Raw genomic sequence first — 22141 nt, 5'->3', positions numbered from 1 at the left:
AGAACATATGAAAACTGAGAACTAATAGAAGACCTACTAAAATGTATACAAAGACAAACATTAAAGAGCTAATATTTCTTGGTAGGGGGTTAGTAAATTCTGTATTTACTTCTGTAAAGAAAATAACAATGTAAGGTTTAGAGGGTTTCTCTCATAAACATAAAAGTGTAAAATAAAAAGCCACTGTTAGAAAATTATTCATAATGACAGTATGAGTCAGAAGAGTAGTTACTCTGGAGGAGAGGGTAGGATTTAGACTATTAGACTATTTAGACTATTTTAGACTATCTAAAAATGTAGGATTTTTAGAGGAGAGGGAAGGATTATGGAGTACTTGAAAACGTTCTGTAACTTGATCTAGGTGGTAGTTAACATGGATAAAAATTCATCCAGCTGTACGCTTAGCAGTAGTGCATTTTACCATTACACTTAATGAAATCTTAGAGTCATTTCCCTTCAAAACAGAAACAAGAAAATGACTTCCTTTCAGCACTGTTTCAACAGAATCTCAAAAATGGTAGTGACTGATATTTGAAAGAAAAAAAAAAAAAAACCTTTCCTTTTTATTGGCTCCCCACTGCCTAATGTCTACTCTATTTAGCTCCAACCTACCTTTTAGTCTTCATCACCCTATTCCTTGCAACAAATACCCTATACTCAAAAGGAACTATTCCCTCTTCCAAAAAACTCATGCAATTTTTCCTCTTTGGGCCAAATTTGGCTCAAATTTCCCTATGTCTGCCAAAATCTTACCACCTTCCAATGGCACTTCCTCTTGGGAGTCTTCCCTGATCCACTCCCACAGAGGAAATAATTCCTTTTTCTTCTCCTCTCCCTTTCCACAATGCTAATATAGTACTTAGTACTTGTGTACAGTCTCCTCTCACTGAACTATGAATTGCAGGAAGTCAAGGGATATGCACCTGAAATAGTGTACAGCAAAGAGTAGATACTCAATAAATACTGATTTAAATAACTATGTGGGACTGGAAAAATCCAAAAATTAAAGTATACAATTTTGATCAACAAGATAAACTTAAAGAAGTGACCAGAATGAAAAAAACACATAAAACTAAAATAATTAAAACAAAAATCCTTTACACATGCTTATATTTGCATAGAAAACTTTAGAAGAATTTGTAAGAAACCTAAGAGTAGTTGTGTCAGAAAAGGGAGGCTGTGTAATCTTTTCTGCTATCTAAATTTCTTTGCCAAGTCAGGTATTTAAAAACACTTAAGGGGGGCCTGGTAACTCAGTCAGTTAAGCGTCCAACTCTTGATTTCAGCTCATCATGATCTCACAGTTCATGAGTTCAAGCCCCGCATCAAGCTCTGCTTGATAGAGCCTGCTTGAAATTCTCTCTCTCCCCTCTCTCTATGCCCCTACCCCACTTGCTCTCTCAAAATAAATAAACTTAAAAAAATTTTTTTAAGTACTTAAAAATGATCATTACAAAGACTATGAAATGGCATGGAAAATGCCATGTCAACATTAGATATTTTTAAAAAGGAAATCACAGAATGACAAATAAAAAAATATATCTGTAGCTATACAAGGACTAAAAGAAAATGTGAAAAAAGGGGAAAAGGGGGAAACATGTAAAGAACTGGCTTAAATACATTCTGATTACTTTTACTTGTAATTTTTCTGGGTTAATTTTCTCTTAACATTTGTCAAATATGTGGTATGAATCACAGACACTAGACTATTGTTTATACATAAGGGGAAAAAAAAAGACTGCACTAAGAGGGAAAAAATGCCACAGGTGGCCTGAGCTTGCTTTGTAGTTGATTTCATTACTCTTGTTATTTTTTAAATAAACTTCATCAAATTTTTATTTAAACCCTTTTATCAGTGATATTTTTGCTACCACTTTCCTGTAGTAAAAAGTGGCAAGGGAGCAATATCGAGCACTAGAAACTTCACTGATTTTAAGTATGGAAATTCGTTTTGTAAATAAATATAGCCTCTGCACTGAAAATATTAAAGCTCTTTTTTTTTTTTTAAGTGTTTTGAGATAGTCCCTAAAGGCTGATCCCTTCTCAGGTTTTAGGTCTCAGCTCAAATATCACCTACTCAGAGAAAACCTTTCCTGATCCATCTATCCAAAGTAGCCCCCTCTCTCTATATATATCACAAACTGAAATAATGTTTATTCTTTGTTTACAGATTTATTTTCTATTATTTTCCACTTGAATGCAAGCTTCAAGAAGGCTGGGAACTTGTCTGCCTTCTATTGCTGTATTTCCACAGGAATTCAGTAATATTTATTGAGTAAATGGGGACTTTAGGTAGCAAAAAATGGAGAAAATTATAAAGCTGATCTACTGTTTACTTTTAACAAACATTTCCATTTTTCTAGGGCCTGTTCCAAATTTAAAGCTCTAGAAGAAAAACGGGTGGACCCACCTTTAGGAAGCTTATCAAGATGCTCACGTTAGGCAGTAGTGAGAAGTGCCATTTTGGAAGGATAAATCAAATGCTACAGAAATATAAGAGGCTGAGTTAAAATAAGAAGTCACTATGGTGATAGTAGCCCCATTTAAGCCAAAACTTGAAGGCTAGCTAGAGTTTGGATAGGTGAAGAACAGGCATAAGGCGAGCATTCTAGACAGGAATTGGCATACAGATGTAGAGGCAGAAGATTTCAGTAAGAGTGACTAGTTGAACATCAAGATCACACAAGGGAAAGGTAGATAACAAGGTAGGTTACTGTCAGGTTGTAAGTCTTCAAAAGCAGTCTAAGCATCTGAAATTATCTCTACACAACTGGAGGGGTCTCTCTCTGCAGGTCTTCAAACAGTTGAACATGGTCTCAGCACAGCACTGTTACAGGAAAATTATTCTGGCAGCGACTGGCCAGATAGACTGGAGTGAGAAAGAATAGGTGCTTGGAGGCTTAGTTAGGAGGTTACTTCAACAAAGTGGGCATAAGGCTCTGAACTAAGGTTTAAACATTACAGAAAGTCATAGACACATGACATGTTAACTCTGCAGTCAGAAAGATCTAGGTGTGGGGAAAAAAAAAGAAGAAAGATCTGGGTGTGGAATACTAAGTCTATATTTAATACCTCTATCAGTTTTCTAAAAAATAGCTTTATTAAGATATAATTTGCATAGCATATAATTAACCCAAAGCGTACAATTAAATAAATGGTTTTCAGTATATTCAGAGTTGTGTATCTATCATAATAATCAACTTAGAATATTTTCACTCGTCCAAAAGGAAACCATCTCCTTAGCCATTATCCCTGAATCTCCCCATCCCCTACACCTTCCAACATACCCAACTCCTCATCTACTTTCTGTCTCTATATATTGTCAATTCTGGATATTTAATGTAAATGGACTCACACAGTGGTTATTTGTGAATGGCTTATTTCATGTGGCACAACTTTTTCAAGGTTCATCAATACTGTAGCATGTATCAGTACTTCATTCCTTTTTATTGCCTGATATTCCATTTTTGGGATATACCACTTGTTATTTACCTATTCATCAATCTGTGGATATTTGGGTTGTTTGATTTTTTGGCTATTATGATTAACACAGCTATGATAACAGATGTATCAGTTTTAATGTCTATGAAATAAAGATAATAATTCTTATCAAGTTTTAAAAGATGTAAAGAATAATGCCTGGCACAGAATAAATGTTCAAGAAATATTAGTTTCCTTGTCCCTACATTTTAGGTAAACTGAAGATTAAGTAATTTATCTTTCTACCACGACTCAACTGTACTATCTTCAACCTAGCAAAACCTTTCCCCAGTCAAATGTATGCTTCTCCTACCTCTTAGGATATTCCTTCATCATTTCTTACAGACTCTGTCATCTTTTGCTAACAGAACTCACAGTCCCCCTTCTTTCTCTCTTTCTACTCCCTAAATGCTGAATGAATGTCATCTTGTGTTTTGCTCATGTTTCTATTTATACAAAGATTCAAAGAACTATTTTTTAACCTCAACATTGCTTTCCTTCCCTTCACTCTTCTGTCTTATCTTACACTCCATCTGACATCCTGGTGCTGCTTCAAGTTAATAGCTAGATGGAAATTTTCTTATCTCTAAAATCTCCCTCTTGCCCAGTTTCCATGCTATCAAAACTGATGTTACTATCATTAACCTTTTTTCCTCATAAATACTTATGTTAAGGACCATGTACATCTTGCAAACTATTTACACAATGCAATTCACTACCCATTTTCAAAGAAATGTACTTTAAGTACGACTGTGATTTAAAAATATTACCAAATCTTACAGGGCACCTGGGTGGCTCAGTTAAGTGTCCAACTTTGGCTCACGTCCCGATTTCAGGGTTCATGGGTTCCATCCTTGCGTGGGGCTCTGTGCTGACAGCTCAGAGCCTAGAGCCTACTTGGGGTTCTGTGTGTCTCTCTCTCTCTCTCTGCCCCTCCCCTGCTTGCACTTTTTCTCTCTTTCAAAAATAAACATATATATGTAACAAATAAAAATCTTACCAAATCTTAAAACTCACCCATGCAAATCTTAAAAAACAGAATGCCAACCTTATAATTATCAAATTTTTAAAAAGAAGTCTCATAACCTTTTCCCCCCTTTTATTTATACACTCGTTCTAGTACGTTCAGCACTATGACAGTTACTGATGTGGAGTTCTAATCTTGCACGAGGAACTGTATCTCCCAAAATTTTGTTGACTCAGTCACTTCTTCCTTTGCTCAACAAGCCGGAGTCAGAGATACTAATTAGATGTCACTCCCTTTCCACTACTAGACCATAATTACTTTCAACCCAGCTGCCAAACAATGATGGTTCTTCCGGTTTGGTGGTTTCATTCCTTCTCTAACCTAGCTGACCTAAGTTTGGAGCGATTTTTATGAAAGTCGTAAGTGACATGGCAGAAGAGCAGAATATCAACCAACAAGCAGTAGTACAGCCCTAACAGCAGTGAGTGGCCCTCAGAATATAGACAGAGATGTGAAGGTGCAGCTTTTGCCCTGAAATTTAATCATCCAAATGGCTCCTTCTCATGAACTCTTTAGAAAAGTGAGCTTCTCTAGAAACACAGGAAGAAGGATCTGTTCAACGGTCGGCGTTTGTTTTTGTTTTGTTTTTTTCTTCTATTAGAAGACATTGAAAAGTGTAGTTCCAGAACCCTGCTTGGTACTAAAATGAAGAAACATAGCAAGCAGTCTTTGGAAACAAGTGTGAGGAGAAGGGGAGGAGCGGGTTACAGAAACACAGTGCCCAGACCGTACTGGGTGCAGAGACATCACCGACTGGTGGGGCTCCCGGGGGGGAACCAAGGAGCGTCGAGAGCAACGCCGAGGATAGTCACAAGGGCCGAGGGAGAAAAATCCGGGCTGGGGGCCGCTCACCCAGGGCGGGGCCTCGGGGCCAGAGCCGGGCCGAGGCGACGGGGTGCCAGACGACAGCTAGAAGGCCACACGCTCCCGCACCCTGCCCATCCCTGAGGCTAGCAGGAAATAGGGTTAGGAAGGCGAGCACGGAAAAGTCCTAACAGGGACCTGGGTCCCAAAGCAACAAGTGCCCGCGGCGGCTTCCCAAGAGACTGTTGGTCTGGGGCAGGATAGCAAGGCTCGACGCGGCGGCCTCCTGGCCTTCCCTCTCTCGGCCCCTGCCCCACCGCACTCACTCTGCCACACCACGCTCTTCAGCCCCCGCTCCGTCACCGGCGGCGCCATCTTCCCAACACTGCGGAGGAGCAGCCGCCGCCTCCCGCTGGCAACCTACTTTAGGAGAAAGAAGCTCGGAGTGGCCCCGCCCCCACTCACGGACCGCGCCCTCCGGTAACGTCACGCGCGACCGCCAGGGGATTCCCGCCCACGCCTGGACGGAGGCTGCGCAGTGCGGGTGGAATCTGTGTGGGCAGTCGTGAGCCCCCTAGCGGGACACTCTGTCAGCCGAAGTTCAAGGACCCGTGACGTCAAAAAGCGAAGTCGTGCCTGTGTGTTACGAGTTAACCTGATATAAAAAATTCCGAATGCACGCAGATGGTATTTGAAAAAGGAATGGGTCATTCTTTCACTTTGCAAAAGAACTCTTCACCTGGCGAAGCCGTTCATAATAGACTCCACTCAGCAGCCCCCTCAACTACTGAATAGAAAATTTACCCATTAAAGTCTATTGTATTCATTTTTCAAGGACATAGTAATTGTGTAGAACTCTGAGGTTCCCTCCAGTGTGCCCCGACCTATGCAGAACTTACAGGAAACTCAAAGAAGTGAGAGACCCACTTCTGAAGAATTATAAATCTCATTGGAGAACTCAATTCCTGGTATGCTGAAGATAGTCAAAAGTTGGTTGAAAAAGCGAATGTCTTCATGATGATAATATACGTAAATGAACCAATAAAACAGTAATTATTTACTCAACAAGCATAAATTCATGTGCAAAATTGTGTGAGAGAGGACATCAATGCTTTAGGATTTAAAAGAAGGGGTTATTGTTAAAAAGGGATTCACAAAAGAGGTGATTTGAGCTTAGACTTAACAAGTTTAAGCAGAGTTATTTCCTGAGATGGTGCTTTTGAGGTGAAATCACAGTAATCAATCATGAATGAAATCAGTTTAGTTGCTGAGAGCCCCATCTGTCACTAACCATCATTTACACTGTCAGAAATTTGCAAAGAATCAATGGTCTTAATTCAAGTTGGTCACATAGGAAAGTGGAAATATACTCTTAATGATAATGGCTAATATTTACTGAGTGCTTACTACATACAAGGTATTATGGTAAGTGGATTATAACCCTTAAAGATAAAGAAACTGATAGTGAAATAACTTCCCAAGGATGCTCAGCTTGTGGTATAGTGGGAACTAGGATAAGGCATAAGCTACACAGAAAGCAATAAAGTAGTCTGTGGAACAAGCTGCAGTATTTGCTCTTAAGGAGAGAAAGAGAATGATGAATAAAAGCAGCCATAAAATAGGTTCAAGCACAACATGTGGCATGAATGGTTTTTCCATTCATGGCTTATATGGGAATGGAAGCTGGAGCTCTGGCCTCTTAAACCTACTTTAAATGAACTCAGCTGCTCAGAATTTTAAACAAATGAACGCATTTATTTTCCTCTCCCTTTTCAATTTAAAATCAGGTTCTGCTTAGTATGGCAGGATAGAGCCCCAAGCCATCAGAGAAAGACATCACATTGCCGACTCATCCTTCTAAAATGGAGCTCCTTGCCCTAGACAGTCAAACCAAGACAGAGGAGTGAGGGGGTAAAATTCCTCCATCTCCTCCTACCTTGAGGAGAATGACCCAGTGTCAGAGAATGAAACAGTACAGCCCTTTGGGGCTGGAAGTTTGCCTCGGACCACATGGAGTACAGCTGTGGTTCATGCCCCTGAAGATTCCAAGGTGGGAGTGTGTTATAGGAGAACAAATGTGGTCCAAACTGCACAAAGACATGGGTCCACAACCTATAAATCCTGGCTCTGCCTCTCAGTAGCAGTGTGATTGCATTTATGTGTGAACTATGAGTATAATATCTAAAACCTCACAACAGCCCAACAAGATGAAATACTTATTGCCATTTTACAGATGTGAAAACTGAGATTCAGAAGTTAAATAAATCATGCAAGACCTCAGGACAGCTCCAAGACTATTGCCCTTTCTATTGTACCATATTGCGTACCCTCCCTTGCCGCCTTAATTTCACATAACCTCCCTGAGCTATATCTCTAGTCTCCTTTACTTTATTTGCCTAAACAAATTGAACAGGGAATTTGAATTCCCTGAACATGACATGGCAGAATTACAGGTAAAATCCAACAACACTGATCAGAGGCAAAAAATTTGCTTTGCAGGAAAAAAACAAAACAAAACAAAAAAACCACCAGAACCCAAAAAGCAGAAAAACAGCCAGAATAACCAAGGGCTGAATTAGGGTAGATCATTCACCCAACATCTTATTCTCAGGTCTTCTTTATCAATAACTGATGACTTAATCATGATAATCCAGAGAAATATTCTCCATAAAAATATCATGAAAAAAAAATCATGGACTTTTACTTGGTGCCCTGAGAATTTGTGTTTCAACTGGTTAGCTATGTAAACATGAGTGAGTTACTTGATCTTTCTGAGTCTCATTTTCCTTATCTGTATGAAAGAATATTATCTAGCTCATAGAGTTGTTCTGAGAACGAAATGAGTATGTGGAAAGCACCTAGAAGCACATGATATGTGCCACATCCATGTTTTGGTTTTATGTTCACCAGTGTGGACCCCATTGTCTTCTGTGGAATTCTGACTGAAGCACCTCAGCCTCAGATGCCTAGTTAAAATAGATGATGGGGCGCCTGGGTGGCTCAGTCAGTTAAGTGTCCGATATCTGCTCAGGTCATGATCTCATGGTTCGTGAATTTGAGTCCCGTATCTAGGCTGTCAGTGCAGAGCCTTCTTGGGATTCTCTCTCTCCCTCTCTTTCTTCCCCTTCCTCACTCTCTCTCTCTGTCTCTGTCTCTCTCTCAAAATAAATAAACTTAAAAAATAGATAAATAAAATAGTTGATAGATAACCATTTCATTTTCTGTGTCCTGGTATTCATAAGGTATAGGTATATAGGATGCAGTTCCCTGGTGTCCTAAAATCAGGGATTCTGACCTTTGTTTGGCCTTGGCCTTTGGCTCTTTGGCCATGTTCAATCAGCCATGGACACAACTCTACTCAGAACACCCTGCTGGCAACTGGGATCAACACACAGTCTCACATGGGCCCTGGACCACAGCTCAGAATGTTGCCCCAGTTCATGGTGCCCTCATAGGGCATGGAACCACTCTGAACCTCATGGACCCTTCTAGATCTTCTCACCAAATCTTTCCTCACATGCCACATCCCTCTATCTTGTGTTAAATTAAACAAGAAATCTATTAAAGCAAGGTGGTTCTAATGCCTTAACATCCTGTATAAGCAAACCAAAACCTAAGCCTGTAAGCATCTCAAGATTAAAAAATCAAAGTCTAAGGACAACCAAACAGCCAATTAGGCTTTCCCAAATACAGAAACCACTTAAGCTATAGCCAATTAAACAATACGCTTGATATGCTCCTGTCTCTTCTCTATGAAAGTCTTTTCTTGAGATCCTGTCTGTGGAGTACTCCTAACTACTTCTGTTCTGGTGGTGCTGAATTAGAATCAGGTTCTGCTAAAACTCTCAAATTTATTAGTATGCCTCAGTTTATCTTTTGACACTTCTCAGACTCTCATCACTGAAATTTTGCTTCAAGGAAGAGCACACCACTGCAAACCTGTTAAGTTTCCCAAACCTGGCCACGTGTTACTTGGTGAGTTTGTTGAAGATATAGATTCCCAAGCCTGGTCCTAGACATACTGAATGAGAATTTCCAGGGGTGATATCTGGGAATCTTTATTAAGCAATGAGTTCTCCCAGTGATGTGGATGGCTCCTGTTCATATACTGGTGTTTAAGAACAAAAGTAAGAGGCACCTGGGTGGCTCAGTTGGTTGGGCATCTTTTTTTTTTAAGGTTTATTCATTTTTGAGAGAGAGGGAGAGACAGAGCACGAGTGGGGGAGGGGCAGAGAGAGAGGGAGACACAGAATTGGAGGTAGGCTCCAGGCTTTGAGCTGTCAGCACAGAGTCCAATGCAGGGCTCGAACTCACGAACCATGAGATCGTGACCTGAGCAGAAGTTGGATGCTTAACTGACTGAGCCACCCAGGTGCCCCATGGGCGTCTGACTCTTGATTTCAGCCCAGGTCATGGTCTCAAGGTTCGTGGGTTTGAGTACCTCATGGAGCCGCACATTGGGTTCTGTGCTGACAGTGTGGAGCCTACTTGGGATTCTCTCTCTCTCTCTCTCTCTGCCCCTCTGCTGCATGCTTTCTCTCTCTCTCTCAAAGTAAATAAAGCTTTTTAAAAATAACAAAAGGGAATTGTTATTTTTTAAGAAAAGTGAATTAGGAACACCTGGGTGGCTCAATCAGTCGAGTGTCCGACTCTGGCTCAGATCATGATCTCACAGCTCGTGAGTTTGAGCCCTGTGTTGGGCTCTGTGCTGACATCTCAGAGCCTGGAGCCTGCTTCGGACTCTGTGTCTCCCTCTCTCTCTGCCTCTCCCCTGCTCACGTTCTGTCTGTCTCTCTGTCAAGAATAAATAAGCATTAAAAAATTAAAAAAAAAAAAAAAAGAACAAAAGTGAATTAAACTCAGTTCTCCTCTCTGGTGCTCTTTGATGCAGCAAACTCCATTTCTTGAGACCTGTGTCTTGCCTCCTTTTCAAGAGCAGATGCCCTGGGGAGTATCTCTTATCAGTGTCACATTATGTATCTCCCATCAGTCTTACAGGGAAAGGGAAAGGAGGCATAGAAAAAAAAAAAGTTCCTTCCCCACTCCCCCCCCCCCCCCAGCTTACCTCAAGCCTTAACTCTATGCCCCACTTCCCTTTGGGCAGAGTTTTACGGTTGTACCTAACTACAGACATTCTTGGCTCCATGGCTATGCTTTTGGGGAGTAGCACTATGGTCGTGTGTGTTATGCAATCCCACTCACACTATTTTTTAATAATGTTATTGACATTCAAAGGACAAACATTTTTCTAGGTATGACAAATTTATATTATATATCATTGTCTTTCCTCTCCAAAGGTGAAAATAGCACAGTGTGAGTGGGGGATACCACCAGCAAGATCGATGGTCCTCCCCGAAAAAGATGCATGGATGTCAGTCTGCCACAGTGTAAGGCTTTGCCTTGGCCATTCCTCCATCGAAGTCTTTGCTCACTCAAAACCATGACTGCAATCCTCCTAGCAACAGGCCGGCAGTTTGGCTTTCCCAGATGCTTGCGCAGAGGTAACATCACACGATGCTTCGTCTCGGCGAACACTACCAGCAATTTGGCTTCCTCTGAACTTAAGATGAGGGTGTTTGTTACTACAGGTTGCCCTGGCAGCTGTTGCTCTCCAAACTATGCCAAGGTCCTGCTGGGGGTCTGTCTTGAGATGAGCAGTGTCTCTGTGTGGTGGCTTGATTTCAAGCTCTCCAAGTGAACATTTGCAGCCTTTGAACGGAGAGAGGGATGCTTGGCAAGGGTGTCTGTGAACTACCTATAAAGTGGATGTGTTGAAGTCTGTGTGGTGTCTGGATGTGAAATTTCAGAAAGAGTTCCTTCTCAGCAGACCTTTCACGTTTCCAGAACTTTCCCAGCATGCTAGCTCACTCTGGCAGCCTTCCAGAGGACTTTCTAGATTCATTTCTCAACTGAGTCCTCTCCACATCAGAGCTTGAACTCCTGCACAGGTGAGGACACACCTGACCTTGCTTGCCTTCAGGAAGTGGAGTCTGAGTTGCAGTCTAAAGGCCAAAAGAGCTTATCCTACCCTAGAGGTATTTTGTATTGTAATAGAGCTTTTCCACCTCTAATCGCACTAACAATTGAGTCAACTCTGCAAAAGATACGGGAAGAATTTTTTTGAACAAAGCCAAAAAATTTTGCCTTGGAATCATACCATTTCAATTGAAGTTACTCACTAGGTCCAGCCTCTGTTTTTGTCTGTGGCTCAGTGTGTTATTCTGCATTTCTTTTCCCTCGGTAAATCACTGAAAGGGCAAGGAAGGGAAGAAGCCACAAGATACATTAAATATGCAGACATTTTCTTAAATTAAAAAGCCCTCAAATATCTCTGAAATCTAGCTTAGTCTTTTGACTTGAAAGGCTGTTTTCATAGCACTTCACAGCAAGTTAACCGGAAATTAAGACGGTCTGAACTGTTCAAAGGTCAAGAAGAAACGAACCAGCAGGTTCTAACTAACCAGGTTGCTTCAGGAAATGAACCTGCCCAGGGTCTCTTGGAGTTCAGACTCCTGACTCAGGACAAAGAACTTTCCACTTCCCCCTCTACCCCAGGCCAATTTGCTGGGCTCTCAGACAGCTACGTAATCTTATTGATTCGGGGGTCTGTGTAGGGACAACATAATAAATCTGTTTAACTGCTGAGGGAGTTTCCAGGAGGAAAATTCCCCCCAAAGTGTGAGTGACAAGGAAGCAGGTTGGATGCTGAGGACAAACAATGCCTCCATGGAGGGATGTCAAACTACTTCCTGTTAGAGCCCCCTTGCCCCAGGTGGTTTTCCCTCTTACCTTCCAACCTGCATCACATTTCAAGCATCAGAATGGCTGCTTTGAATTAGAGCTGTGGTTCTCAAACTTGAGTGTGCATCAGAATCACTCAGAGGGCTTGTTAAAAGAAAGATTGCTGGGCCCCAACCCTGGAATTTCTGACTCATTAGGTCTATGGTGGAGCCCCACAAATTGCATTTCTAAGAAGTTCCCAGATGTTGCTCATGCTATTGGCCCTGGGACCATACTCTGAGAATGAATCAATTAGGGTATTATGAGGATTGAGGTTACAACACAAATATCTTACAAGAAGCACATTAAAATGTTAATAACTGGCACATAATATAATGCAGCATGATATGAGCTTGAACTGATCTTGAATTAGTAATAACTACCTTTTAGGGACGCCTGGGTGGCTCAGTTGAGTGTCTGACTCCTGATTTCTGCTCAGGTCACAATCTCACAGTTCATGAGTTCAGAGCCCCGTGTTGGGCTCTGCACAGGCAGTGCTGAGCCTGCTTGGGATCCTCTCTCTCTCACTCTCTCTCTTTCTGCCACTCCCCTGCTCACACGTGTGCACACTCTCTCTCTCAAAAATATATAAACTTTTAATAAATTAAAAAAATAACGACCATTTATTAAGTAAGTGCTTACTATGGAACTCTCATTGTGTCCAACAGTTTATATCTTATTTAATCCTTATAACATCTGATGAATTAATTATTCCAATTTTCAGGAAACCTAGGCTGAGGGAGAGTTGAAGCAACTTGCCGAAGGGTAAGTGATAGCGGTGGGATTTGAACCCAGATCTGTCTCTTAAACAATCCATTTATGTTGTTAGAAAACTTCAGGGTAATCCAAGAGCCAAGGAAGACCAAAAGTCTTAGACCAACAAGATTCCCAAGGCTTCCCTTAGTGTATCTGGGAGCCCCATGTCCCCCAGCAACCCAATCTGATTAGTCCCGTGTATAAGGAAGAGAAATGCCAAACCGAGAGACAACAGTAATTCCTCCTTAGATAATAATGAATTCTGTATGATGTAGAGACTCTCAAGTGATCTGCCTTACTCTTATTTTTGAGAGTGCTTCAGGATCTACTTGAAGAGAGTGTCAGATTTCAGGCTCAAGCCTGAACCTCACTAAGGAAGGAGAAGTGAAAACCTGGGGCAGCCCAGAGGGACAGAGGAAGAGGGGAGGGAGAGTATTGACCAGAGCACCACTGCTCAAATTCCAGAGTATCAGAATCACCTGAGAAACTGATAGACCTGCAGAGGCCCAGACCCTATCCCACCTCAACAGGCCTAGACATCTACATTTTTTTAAAGTAATCTCTACTCCCAAGGTGGGGCTCAAACTCACAACCCTGAGGTCAAATCACATGCTCTACTGACTAAGCCAGCTAGGTACCCCCGAGACTACATTTTGAACAAGATTTCTGGTGATGCTGATGAGTAGCAAAGTCGAAGCATGATGGTTTTCAAGCATTTTTTTAAAGAGCCATTGCAACTCTTTCTTTAACAAAATGTTAGGAAAGGCCAGTATTATAACATACCACTCCTCTCCTCCGAGAGGCCCCCAAGTCCCTTCTACCACCCCTCTGGGTCTCAGGGAAACACTGGTTAAATACTGCCATAATACTGAATATAGGATCCAAAAATGCAGATCCAGGCCTGTGTACATTTCACTGAAGACCAGGGCTCATGGTCATGAGGACTCAGCACAGAGGCTCAGCACAGAGCCTGACACGGGGCTCAGTTTCAAAATGGTGAAATCATGATCTGAGCTGAAATCAAGAGTCAGACGTTTAACTGAGCCATCCAGGTGCCCACTCACAGTTTGTTTTTAATAAGTCAGGCAGGTTTCCCTATAGTTGCTGGAGACAGAACACTTTTAAAAATTAATAGGGATTGTGCTTATTTCAGATCTGCAGGTGGGACAAGAATTGGAAAGCATGCGTCCTGCTGTGCTCAGAGAGGCATTGGACCTGGAGAACAGGCAGTGGAGAGAGACTCTAGACCCAATCCCTGTCGATGGAAGGAAGTGTTGGATGGGGAGCTGGCCCAGTCTGGGAGGCTTTCCTGTGGTGTTTACCGATGGGAAGGTTTCATTTCCACTCATACGCTCTAAAGTCAGCCATATCTGAATGGGCATGTGACTCTGTGTGTGTGTGTGTGTGTGTGTGTGTGTGTGTGTGTGTGTGTATGTCCTATCTGTAGTTTGGGGTTGATAATACTCCCTGGGGTTTTTCTCAAAGCCCCAAACCAAGCAGGCCCCTGGAAGATGTGGCAAGGATTCCTTTAAAGCAGCACATGCTACTCACTGGGCCAGCACACACAGCTCTGTGGTCATGCCCTGCCCAAGAGTAGCCTCCATGTGGGACCTAGAATAGCCCAGGGACGGTCAGTTCTGAGCATAGCCAAGGAGGTAGTGAGAGTATCCTTACTCCAACTCCCCCTTCAGCACCCTCTTTTCCTCCACTGGCATAGCCACCCATGTAAATGCAAAGCAGACATCCTTGCTCTTTGCAGGCTGTTAACAGTTTCCCTCTAACACCTGGCTACTAGGTGGTCAGACCTGCAGCATCAATGTCACCGGCATCACCTGGAGCTTGTTAGAAGTGCAAAGGCTCTGATCCTCCCACACCTACCAAATCAGAATCTGGTTTTAACAAGACCCCGGGTGATTTGCATGCACAATAAAGTCTGAGAAGGCCTGCTCTAAAGCTGCAGTTCTCAGGCTTGGCTACGCTGTAGGATCACCTAAGGAGCTTTGAAAAATCCTGATGCCCAGACTTACCCCAGACCAATTAAATCAGACTTTCTGGGGATAAAGCCCAGGCGTCAGTTACTTTTAAGCTCTCCAGAAGATGACTCAACGTATAGCAGGGCTGGGAACCAGTCTCTGAAATGAAGGAGGAAGCGGCAGCCTCTCTGACACGTATTTACATTTTCCCGTGGGATCCTGGGAGACTGAAAAGACTTCCGAATGCAAAGGAATTCATTTCAACTGGTGGAATCTGAGGGGAGGCATTCTAATAGGGGGAAACGGTTATGGGAGGGGAGGGCAGGAACCACTCACATCACAGAAAGAGTCACCCTAAAGAGCAACAACAAAAATTCTATTTCATCCATGAGAAAAAGGACTTACCCATTCCAAGTGTACTTCCAGAGCAGGTTACTGGAATGAATAACAACAAAAGCATTTTTATGTATTAACTGACATATTTAAAATATTAAAGATACTTTAAAAAAAGATGGTGAAGCTTTAAGAATAGTGGAAAAGTGGGGCACCTGGGTGGCTCAGTCTGTTGAGCGGCCAACTTCAGCTTGGGTCATGATCTCACAGTCCGTGAGTTCGAGCCCCGCATCGGGCTCTATGCTGACAGCTCAGAGCCTGGAGCCTGCTTCGGATTCTATGTCTCCCTCTCTCTCTGGCCCTCCCCCATTTGCACTCTGTCTCTCTCTGTCTTTCAAAAATGAATAAATGTTAAAAAAAAATTAAAAAAAAGAATAGTGGAAAAGTGAACCAAAGAATGAATAAGAACCGGCTTGGCTGATAAGAGGATACAGCTAGCAGTATGACCCTGGACAAGTCACTTTCCTTTTCTGTGCCTTAATTTATCTGTAAAGTGGTAAAGAATAAGAGCACCGACCTCATAAGGTGGTTATAGGAATCAATTGAGTTAATAGGACAGTGCCTGGCAATACACTCAATAAATATTGGTCATTATTATCATTTATAATATCGTCCTAATAATCAAAGGAAGGCATCACTGACATTGAAAAAAAGAAACGCAAAAAACAAAAAGAAAGAACTTTCCTCAGAGGCCTGATTTTTACCAGAGAAATGGAGCAAAAGCAGATTTCCTGAGTCTAAACACCCATCCTTCCTAATATGGAATGGCTACAGGTTGCGATGGCACCCCGCCAGAGGGTATAGAGTTCTCTTTTAAGTTTATTTATGTATTTTGAGAAAGAGAAAGAGAGCACGAGCAGCGGAGGAACAGAGAGAGATAATCCCAAGTAGGCTCCATGCTGTCAGCACAGAGCAAGACACGAGGGGCAGTCTCACGAACTGTGAGCCAAATCAAGAGTCAGATACTCAACCTACCGAGCCACCCAGGCGTTCCGAATCCGAGGGTATTCTGATAACAAGGTCTTCTAGTGGCTGACATACTGGCTGTGGGATCATAGGCAAACACATAAACTCATTCATTTTTTAATTTAAAATATATTGGAGATAGTTATGTGCTATGTGTTGAGAGTCCAGAGATTACTATTTATTAGGGGAAATAACACATTTTCAACTCACAGCTGTATGGAGGGGTAAAGATAAGGGTGATATGGGGCCACAAAAGAGGCAGCACAAAGACTAATCAGCCTCTAAGAATTGGTGAAGACTTGGGTCACCTGGGTGGCTCAGTCAGTTAAGGGTCTGACTTCGGCTCAGGTTATGATCTCACAGTTCATGAGTTCAAGCCCCAAGTCAGGCTCTCTGCTCTCAGCACAAAGCCTGCTTTGGATCCTTTGTCCCCCTCTCTGCCCCTCCTCCACCCTATGCTCACTCTCTTCCTCAAAAATAAACATTTTTTTAAAAATTGGAGAAGACTTAACAGAGAAGAGGAAATTCCCTTGGCAGAGGTGGAATCCCAGGCAAAGAGAAGAGTACTACATCAGCTCAGAAGCATGGTACGGCACGGTATATGTGTGTGGTGAGGGCAGGTGTGTGGGAATGATTCCATGCGGCTATACTAGAGAATAGAGTCCTCTTAGGACAGATATTGTGGAATGAGCCTAGAATTGTGTTGTTCCACACAGCAGGCACCTGTAACATGTAGCTCCTGAGGGCTCCAAATGTGGCTAGTCTGAACTGAGGTATGCTGTATTACATGAACACCAGATTTTGAAGACTTAGTATGAAAAAAATAATGTGAAATGTTTACATTGATTTCATGTTGAAATTATATTTTGGAGATGTTGGATTACTAAAACATATAATTAAATTAATTTTACATGGGGAGTCTGGGTGGCTCAGTTGGTTAAGCGTCTGACTCTTGATTTCAGCTCAGGTCATGATCTCAGGGTTGTGGGATCGAGCCTATGTTGGTCTCTGCACTGATGGCACAGAGCCTGCTTGGGATTCTCTCTCTCTCTCTCTGTCTCTCTCTCTCTCTCTCTCTGCCCCGCCCTGCTCAAAATAAATAAATAAACTTAAAAAATTAATTTTACCTATTTGTTTTTAATTTTTTAATGTGGCTACTAGAAAATTTAAATTTTTTCATACATGGCTTGTGTTAAATATCTATTGAACAGTGCAAGTGTAGGAAGACTAACTATGGATGGACTGTGAGGAGCTTTGAATGCCATGCTCTAAGTACTGACTTTTATCCATGGGGCAATGGAACACTTTTGAGGATTCTGAAGCATAAAGGAAACATAATTGGATCAGTGTCCGGAAATGACAACTCTGATAATAGCATGGAGGCTGGCATGAGCTCCAGAAGACAACACTGGGGCAGTAGTCTCGGGGAGAAGTGGTGAGGGCCTATCATATAGCAGTAGGTGTAGGAGAGAAGAGAAGTTAGATTTAAAAACCATTGTTTTTAAATGGCTGGCTGGCTCAGTCGGTAGAGCATGTGACCCTTGATTTTGGGGTTGTAAGTTTAAGCTCCATGTTGGGTGTAGAGATTACTCTTCTTCTTTTAAGTTTTTGAAAAAATGTTTATTTATTTATTTTGATAGAACAGGGGAGGGGCAGAGAGAGGAGAGAATCCCAGGCAGGCTCCATGCTGTCAGCATAGAGGCCAAGGTGGGGCTCGAACTCACAAACTGTGAGATCATGACCTAAGCTGAAATCAAGAGCCAGATGCTCAATGCACTGAGCCATCCAGGCACCCTGGGTGTAGAGATTACTTAAAATCTTTTTTAAAAATATTTTTAAAAACCCCAAAACATCACAAAGTGAATAGGATAGGACTTGGAGACCCCTTAAATATGGAGGGTAAAGGAGAGGCTGAAGCTGACTCCAGGGTTCTTAAAAACATTTTTTTAATGTTTTTATTTTATTTTTGAGAGAGAGAAAGAGACAGAGCACTAGTGGGGGAGGGGCAGAGAAAGAGGGAGACACAGAATCCGAAGCAGGCGCCAGGCTCTGAGCTGTCAGCACAGAGCCCGATGTAGAACTTGAACTCACGGATGGTGAGATCATCACCTGAGTCGAAGTCAGAGGCCCAACGGACTGAGCCACCCAAGCACCTCTGACTGAAGGATTTCTAGCTTGTGTACCTGAAATAAGGATGCAGGGAGGAAGATTAGAAACTGCAGAAGATCAGGAGTTCCCTTTTGCCCTGAGGAGTTGAAATGCCTTGGGGCACCTCCAGGTAGAGGTATCAAGTTTGAATATGAATTTAGAGGTTAGAAGAGTTATAGATAAGAGATTTGAGAGGCTGGAAGCCTCAATTTTCTCATTTATACGTTGGAGCTAATAAAACGTGTTGTTGAATCTACCTTATAGAGTTATTTTGAGCGTTCAATGAGATACTGAATGTGAAAACACTTGATAAATTACAAAACAATACAAACATGATGAAACACTGGTATTGAGTCTCTTTTTCCTAAGATCTGTCCCTTCCCATAGGGCAGTACTTTGGGCCAGCTTGTTCTGTGGACAAGATAATGAAAATACAAGGAATCAGAGCATGACAGCCAAGGGCAGCAAGAACAGTATTAAGAAGACCTGGCCTGGTTCTTTCCAGGGGCCATTTGAGCCTTCCTGTTACCTATACATAATTAGAAATTCTTAGATTCTGGTTATCAGTAAAGGTTTCTGAGTCAGTATTTATTCTTCTTCCTGTGATCACCTATAAAGTTCTAGGGCCTTATCTCTTCTCTTAAAATTTATTTTTTAGAAATATATGAAAAATATATGTCTATGCTCTGGGCAAGGTAGCAGAAGGTGCTGGAAGACAGAACAGGGGAATTGCTAATGTTTTTCTGCCAGCTCTGGTGAGATGGCAGCTGCTGACAGTCATGTTTTGTGACCACAGACTGCCTGCCCACTCATATTTCCAAAGCTAGCTTCTGATTTATAAATTCATTTTTTCCCCTGATTCTCCAACTTCTCGAACCTGTGCAGATAAAGATTCAAGTCTCTTAATTTCCAACATTTCAGGGTGTTTATCATGATCTCTGAGACTATGTTAAAAACCGATTCCCAAATCTCAAAGCAAAAAATCATTTTAAATCTGCTTTACTATTTCAACAGCAAGCATCTGGTCCTTTTTCTGAAAAAGAAAGGGACAGTGAAGGGAGGAGTGTCTCCAAATCATATAATAAGAAAACATCACAGTTGCAAAGAAGCTTGAGATCCCCGTAGCCAGAATCTGCCTGCCGCATATAGAAATTTCACACCTCTTTGACCTTCCTAACATAGCAAATAAGTGTGATTGCTCTGAGTCTTAACTGACAGATAAATAAAGCGTTGTAACTTGCTCTACCTGAATAGATTTTTTTTGGACAGAAAGTAAGCTTCAGTCCTGTCTCAGCAACTGGTGAGACCATCACGGTATATACATCCCCACAGGGTATCTCGGTGACATCACAAAAACTGAGGCCAGCTCTTGGGGCACAGGTGAAAATGCCTTTAGAACCGTAGAGGTCAGTGCTATAATTGGTAGAGCCCCTGGAGGCTTGCCAGTAGATTCGGATGCCATTAGGGCTCAGCCTATATAATTTCACTCCCAAAGGGCAGCAGGCACCTGAGGATAAAAACAGACACAAATCACTTATTCCACCATAGATAAACATGGCCTTTATTACAGTGGGGAAACAAGATAAGTAACCTAAATAATATATGATTAGAGCATTATTCGAAGGGGTACTCAAGTTCTTTCTGTGGTGGGCCACATGATTAGAAATCCATGTGTGATGCTGAGGTGAGCCAAGAATTGTTAATGGAGAACAACAGTGAGTTAAAAAGTCCCCACTTGGGGCACCTGGGTGGCTCAGTCAGTGAAGCGTCTGACTTTGGCTCAGGTCATGATCTCACTGTTCCTGGGTTGGAGCCCCGTGTTAGGCTCTGTGCTGACAGATCAGAGCCTGGAGCCTGCTTCAAATTCCATGTTTCCTTGTCTCTCTGCCCTTCCCCCACTTGCACTCTGTCTCTGTCTCTCAAAAATAAATACGACATTAAAAAAAATAAAAAAAAAAACAACACAAAACTCCCCACTTGGTGGGGCGCCTGGGTGGCTCAGTTGGTTAAGCTTCCGACCTCAGCTCAGGTCATGATCTCACAGTTCATGAGTTCGAGTCCCGCATCGAGCTGTCTGCTGTCAACACAAAGCCCGTTTTGGATCCTCTGTACCCCCTCTCTCTCTGCCCCTCCCCTGCTTGCACTCTCTCTCTCTCTCTCTCTCTCAAAAATAAACATTACAAAAAATCTCCACTTGGCAGATATGTATTGTATACAAATGTGAGCCAAGTGTATAGAATCCTTGTTAAGATCTTTCATAATGCCCTAGTTCCACAAGATTTTAGTGGGATTGAATTTAAATCATCTGCATTCAGGTTTTTAAAAATGTATTTATTTATTTTGAGAGAGATAGTCAGCACCAGCAGGAGAGGGGCAGAAAAGGAGAGAGAGAATCCCGGGTGGGCTCTGTGCTAACACAGACACCACAAGGAGCTCCAACTCATGAAGCCAGATCATGACCTGAGCCGAAACCAAGAGTTGGATGCTTAACTGACTGAGCCAGTCAGGTGCCCCATTAACTGCTATCAGCTTTAATTGAAAATACCTATTTTGCTGACCCGAGTAGCATGACACCTGGGGAGTAGTCACTTACACAAGAGTCAAGTGACCAGGCTTTGCTCATCCACACTTTGTCCATGCTAGCTCACTAGGTCCTTCTGTTTTCTTTGCTAGATGCCCTGAGCAGGCTACACACATCAGGTGTCAAGCAGGGCACCGAATGGTGGCTTACTCAGGAATAAGAATTAAAACGTTGTTGTATGATGATTAAAACATTCAGTTATAGATAATCAGGTTCATTTGATTTGTTCTTTCTTTTAAAGAAAGGTTTTTTTACATGTGAAGATAAGCAGTGGGCCATATTCCCAGAACTGGATATCAGGGTAAGAACGCAGGCAGTAAATCTAATGAAAGATAATGGTCCCAAAGAAAGTATGAAACAGCTTACGTATGTGTAGCATGTTATAAATGCTTTCACATTATAATTATTACAATTTCTCTTACCAATGAGGAAACAGTAGGGAAGATAAGGCAACGAAGCTTATAAGAACCTTCTTTTTTTTTTTTTTTTTTTTTTTTGAGGGAGAGAGAGAGTGTGTGAGTGAGAGGTGGCGTCAGGGTGGGGAGAGGCAGAGAGAGGGAGAGAGAGAATGTCAAGCAGGCTTGTGTGGAGCCCCACGTGGGGCTCCATCTCATAACCCTGAGATCCTGACCTGAGCTAAAACCAAGAGTCGGACGCTTAACAGACTGAGCCACCCTGATGCCCCAGAAGCTGTATCTTTAGACTCCTAGTTGAAGACCTTTTCTACTGCCCTTGGGGAGGCAAAATTATATTTTAGCTCTCCCATCCCGTGCCCTGGGGCAGACACGGTGAACTAATGATTGTACTTTCTCATTAAAAAAGCATTTTCAGGAGTTTTCTTTTCTTTTTTCAAAAGCATGCCCCAAACAGCCACTTCAGTGGACTAGATTCACACAAGAGAATCAATCTTATTTGCTAACCCCATACCCACTACCTTCCCCTGCTATTCCCTAATGATTTGCTCTTTGTGAAGAACAAGATACAATACTGTCAGTAGACAGTGCTCTTTCAGCCTGTTGAAATAAGAAACCATTGAAGGAGATGGAGTGGTTTAGAAGAGAGAGGTGATAGCATAATAATAATGAGAAGAAAAGAATTCAAGACAAATAGAATGTGTGACCTAAATGCTTTCTGGAAACTCTGCCAGACTGAGTTACTCTGTGCAGCGGGTAGCTGTGCCATATAAATCCGTCCTGCCTTCAGAAAAAGTATACCTGAACCATGTTACCAAGG

The 22141-nt window shown here is 42.2% G+C and overlaps 2 protein-coding genes across 3 annotated transcripts in view; both read right to left on the bottom strand.

The window, feature by feature from the left end:
- The window catches only part of STXBP3 (syntaxin binding protein 3), a 55976-nt gene extending 50188 nt beyond the window's left edge, over positions 1-5788 (bottom strand). The window contains exon 1 of one of the 2 annotated variants that reach the window (XR_008295118.1): positions 5638-5788. Coding sequence is in view for 1 of the 2 variants with exons in the window: in XM_027058450.2 (XP_026914251.1) it covers positions 5638-5686 (49 nt within the window). In the remaining variant the exon portion in view is untranslated. The remainder of the gene's footprint in view (positions 1-5637) is intronic. The other variant, XM_027058450.2, reaches the window with a different exon arrangement.
- A 4681-nt stretch (positions 5789-10469) lies between these two features.
- Positions 10470-22141, bottom strand: part of FNDC7 (fibronectin type III domain containing 7) — a 29700-nt gene continuing 18028 nt past the window's right edge. Inside the window, exons 10-13 of the mRNA XM_015075804.3 lie at positions 19574-19834; positions 15226-15255; positions 11491-11559; positions 10470-11405 (exon numbers count right to left, since the gene is read on the bottom strand). Of these exons, the coding sequence (XP_014931290.3) occupies positions 11528-11559; positions 15226-15255; positions 19574-19834 (323 nt within the window). The 3' untranslated portion in view covers positions 10470-11405; positions 11491-11527. The remainder of the gene's footprint in view (positions 11406-11490; positions 11560-15225; positions 15256-19573; positions 19835-22141) is intronic.

Source organism: Acinonyx jubatus, chromosome C1 (assembly GCF_027475565.1).
Source record: "Acinonyx jubatus isolate Ajub_Pintada_27869175 chromosome C1, VMU_Ajub_asm_v1.0, whole genome shotgun sequence".
NCBI lineage: Eukaryota > Metazoa > Chordata > Mammalia > Carnivora > Felidae > Acinonyx > Acinonyx jubatus.
The sequence above is the reverse complement of the archived record's forward strand: the minus strand, read 5'-3'. Positions and strand labels throughout refer to the sequence as shown.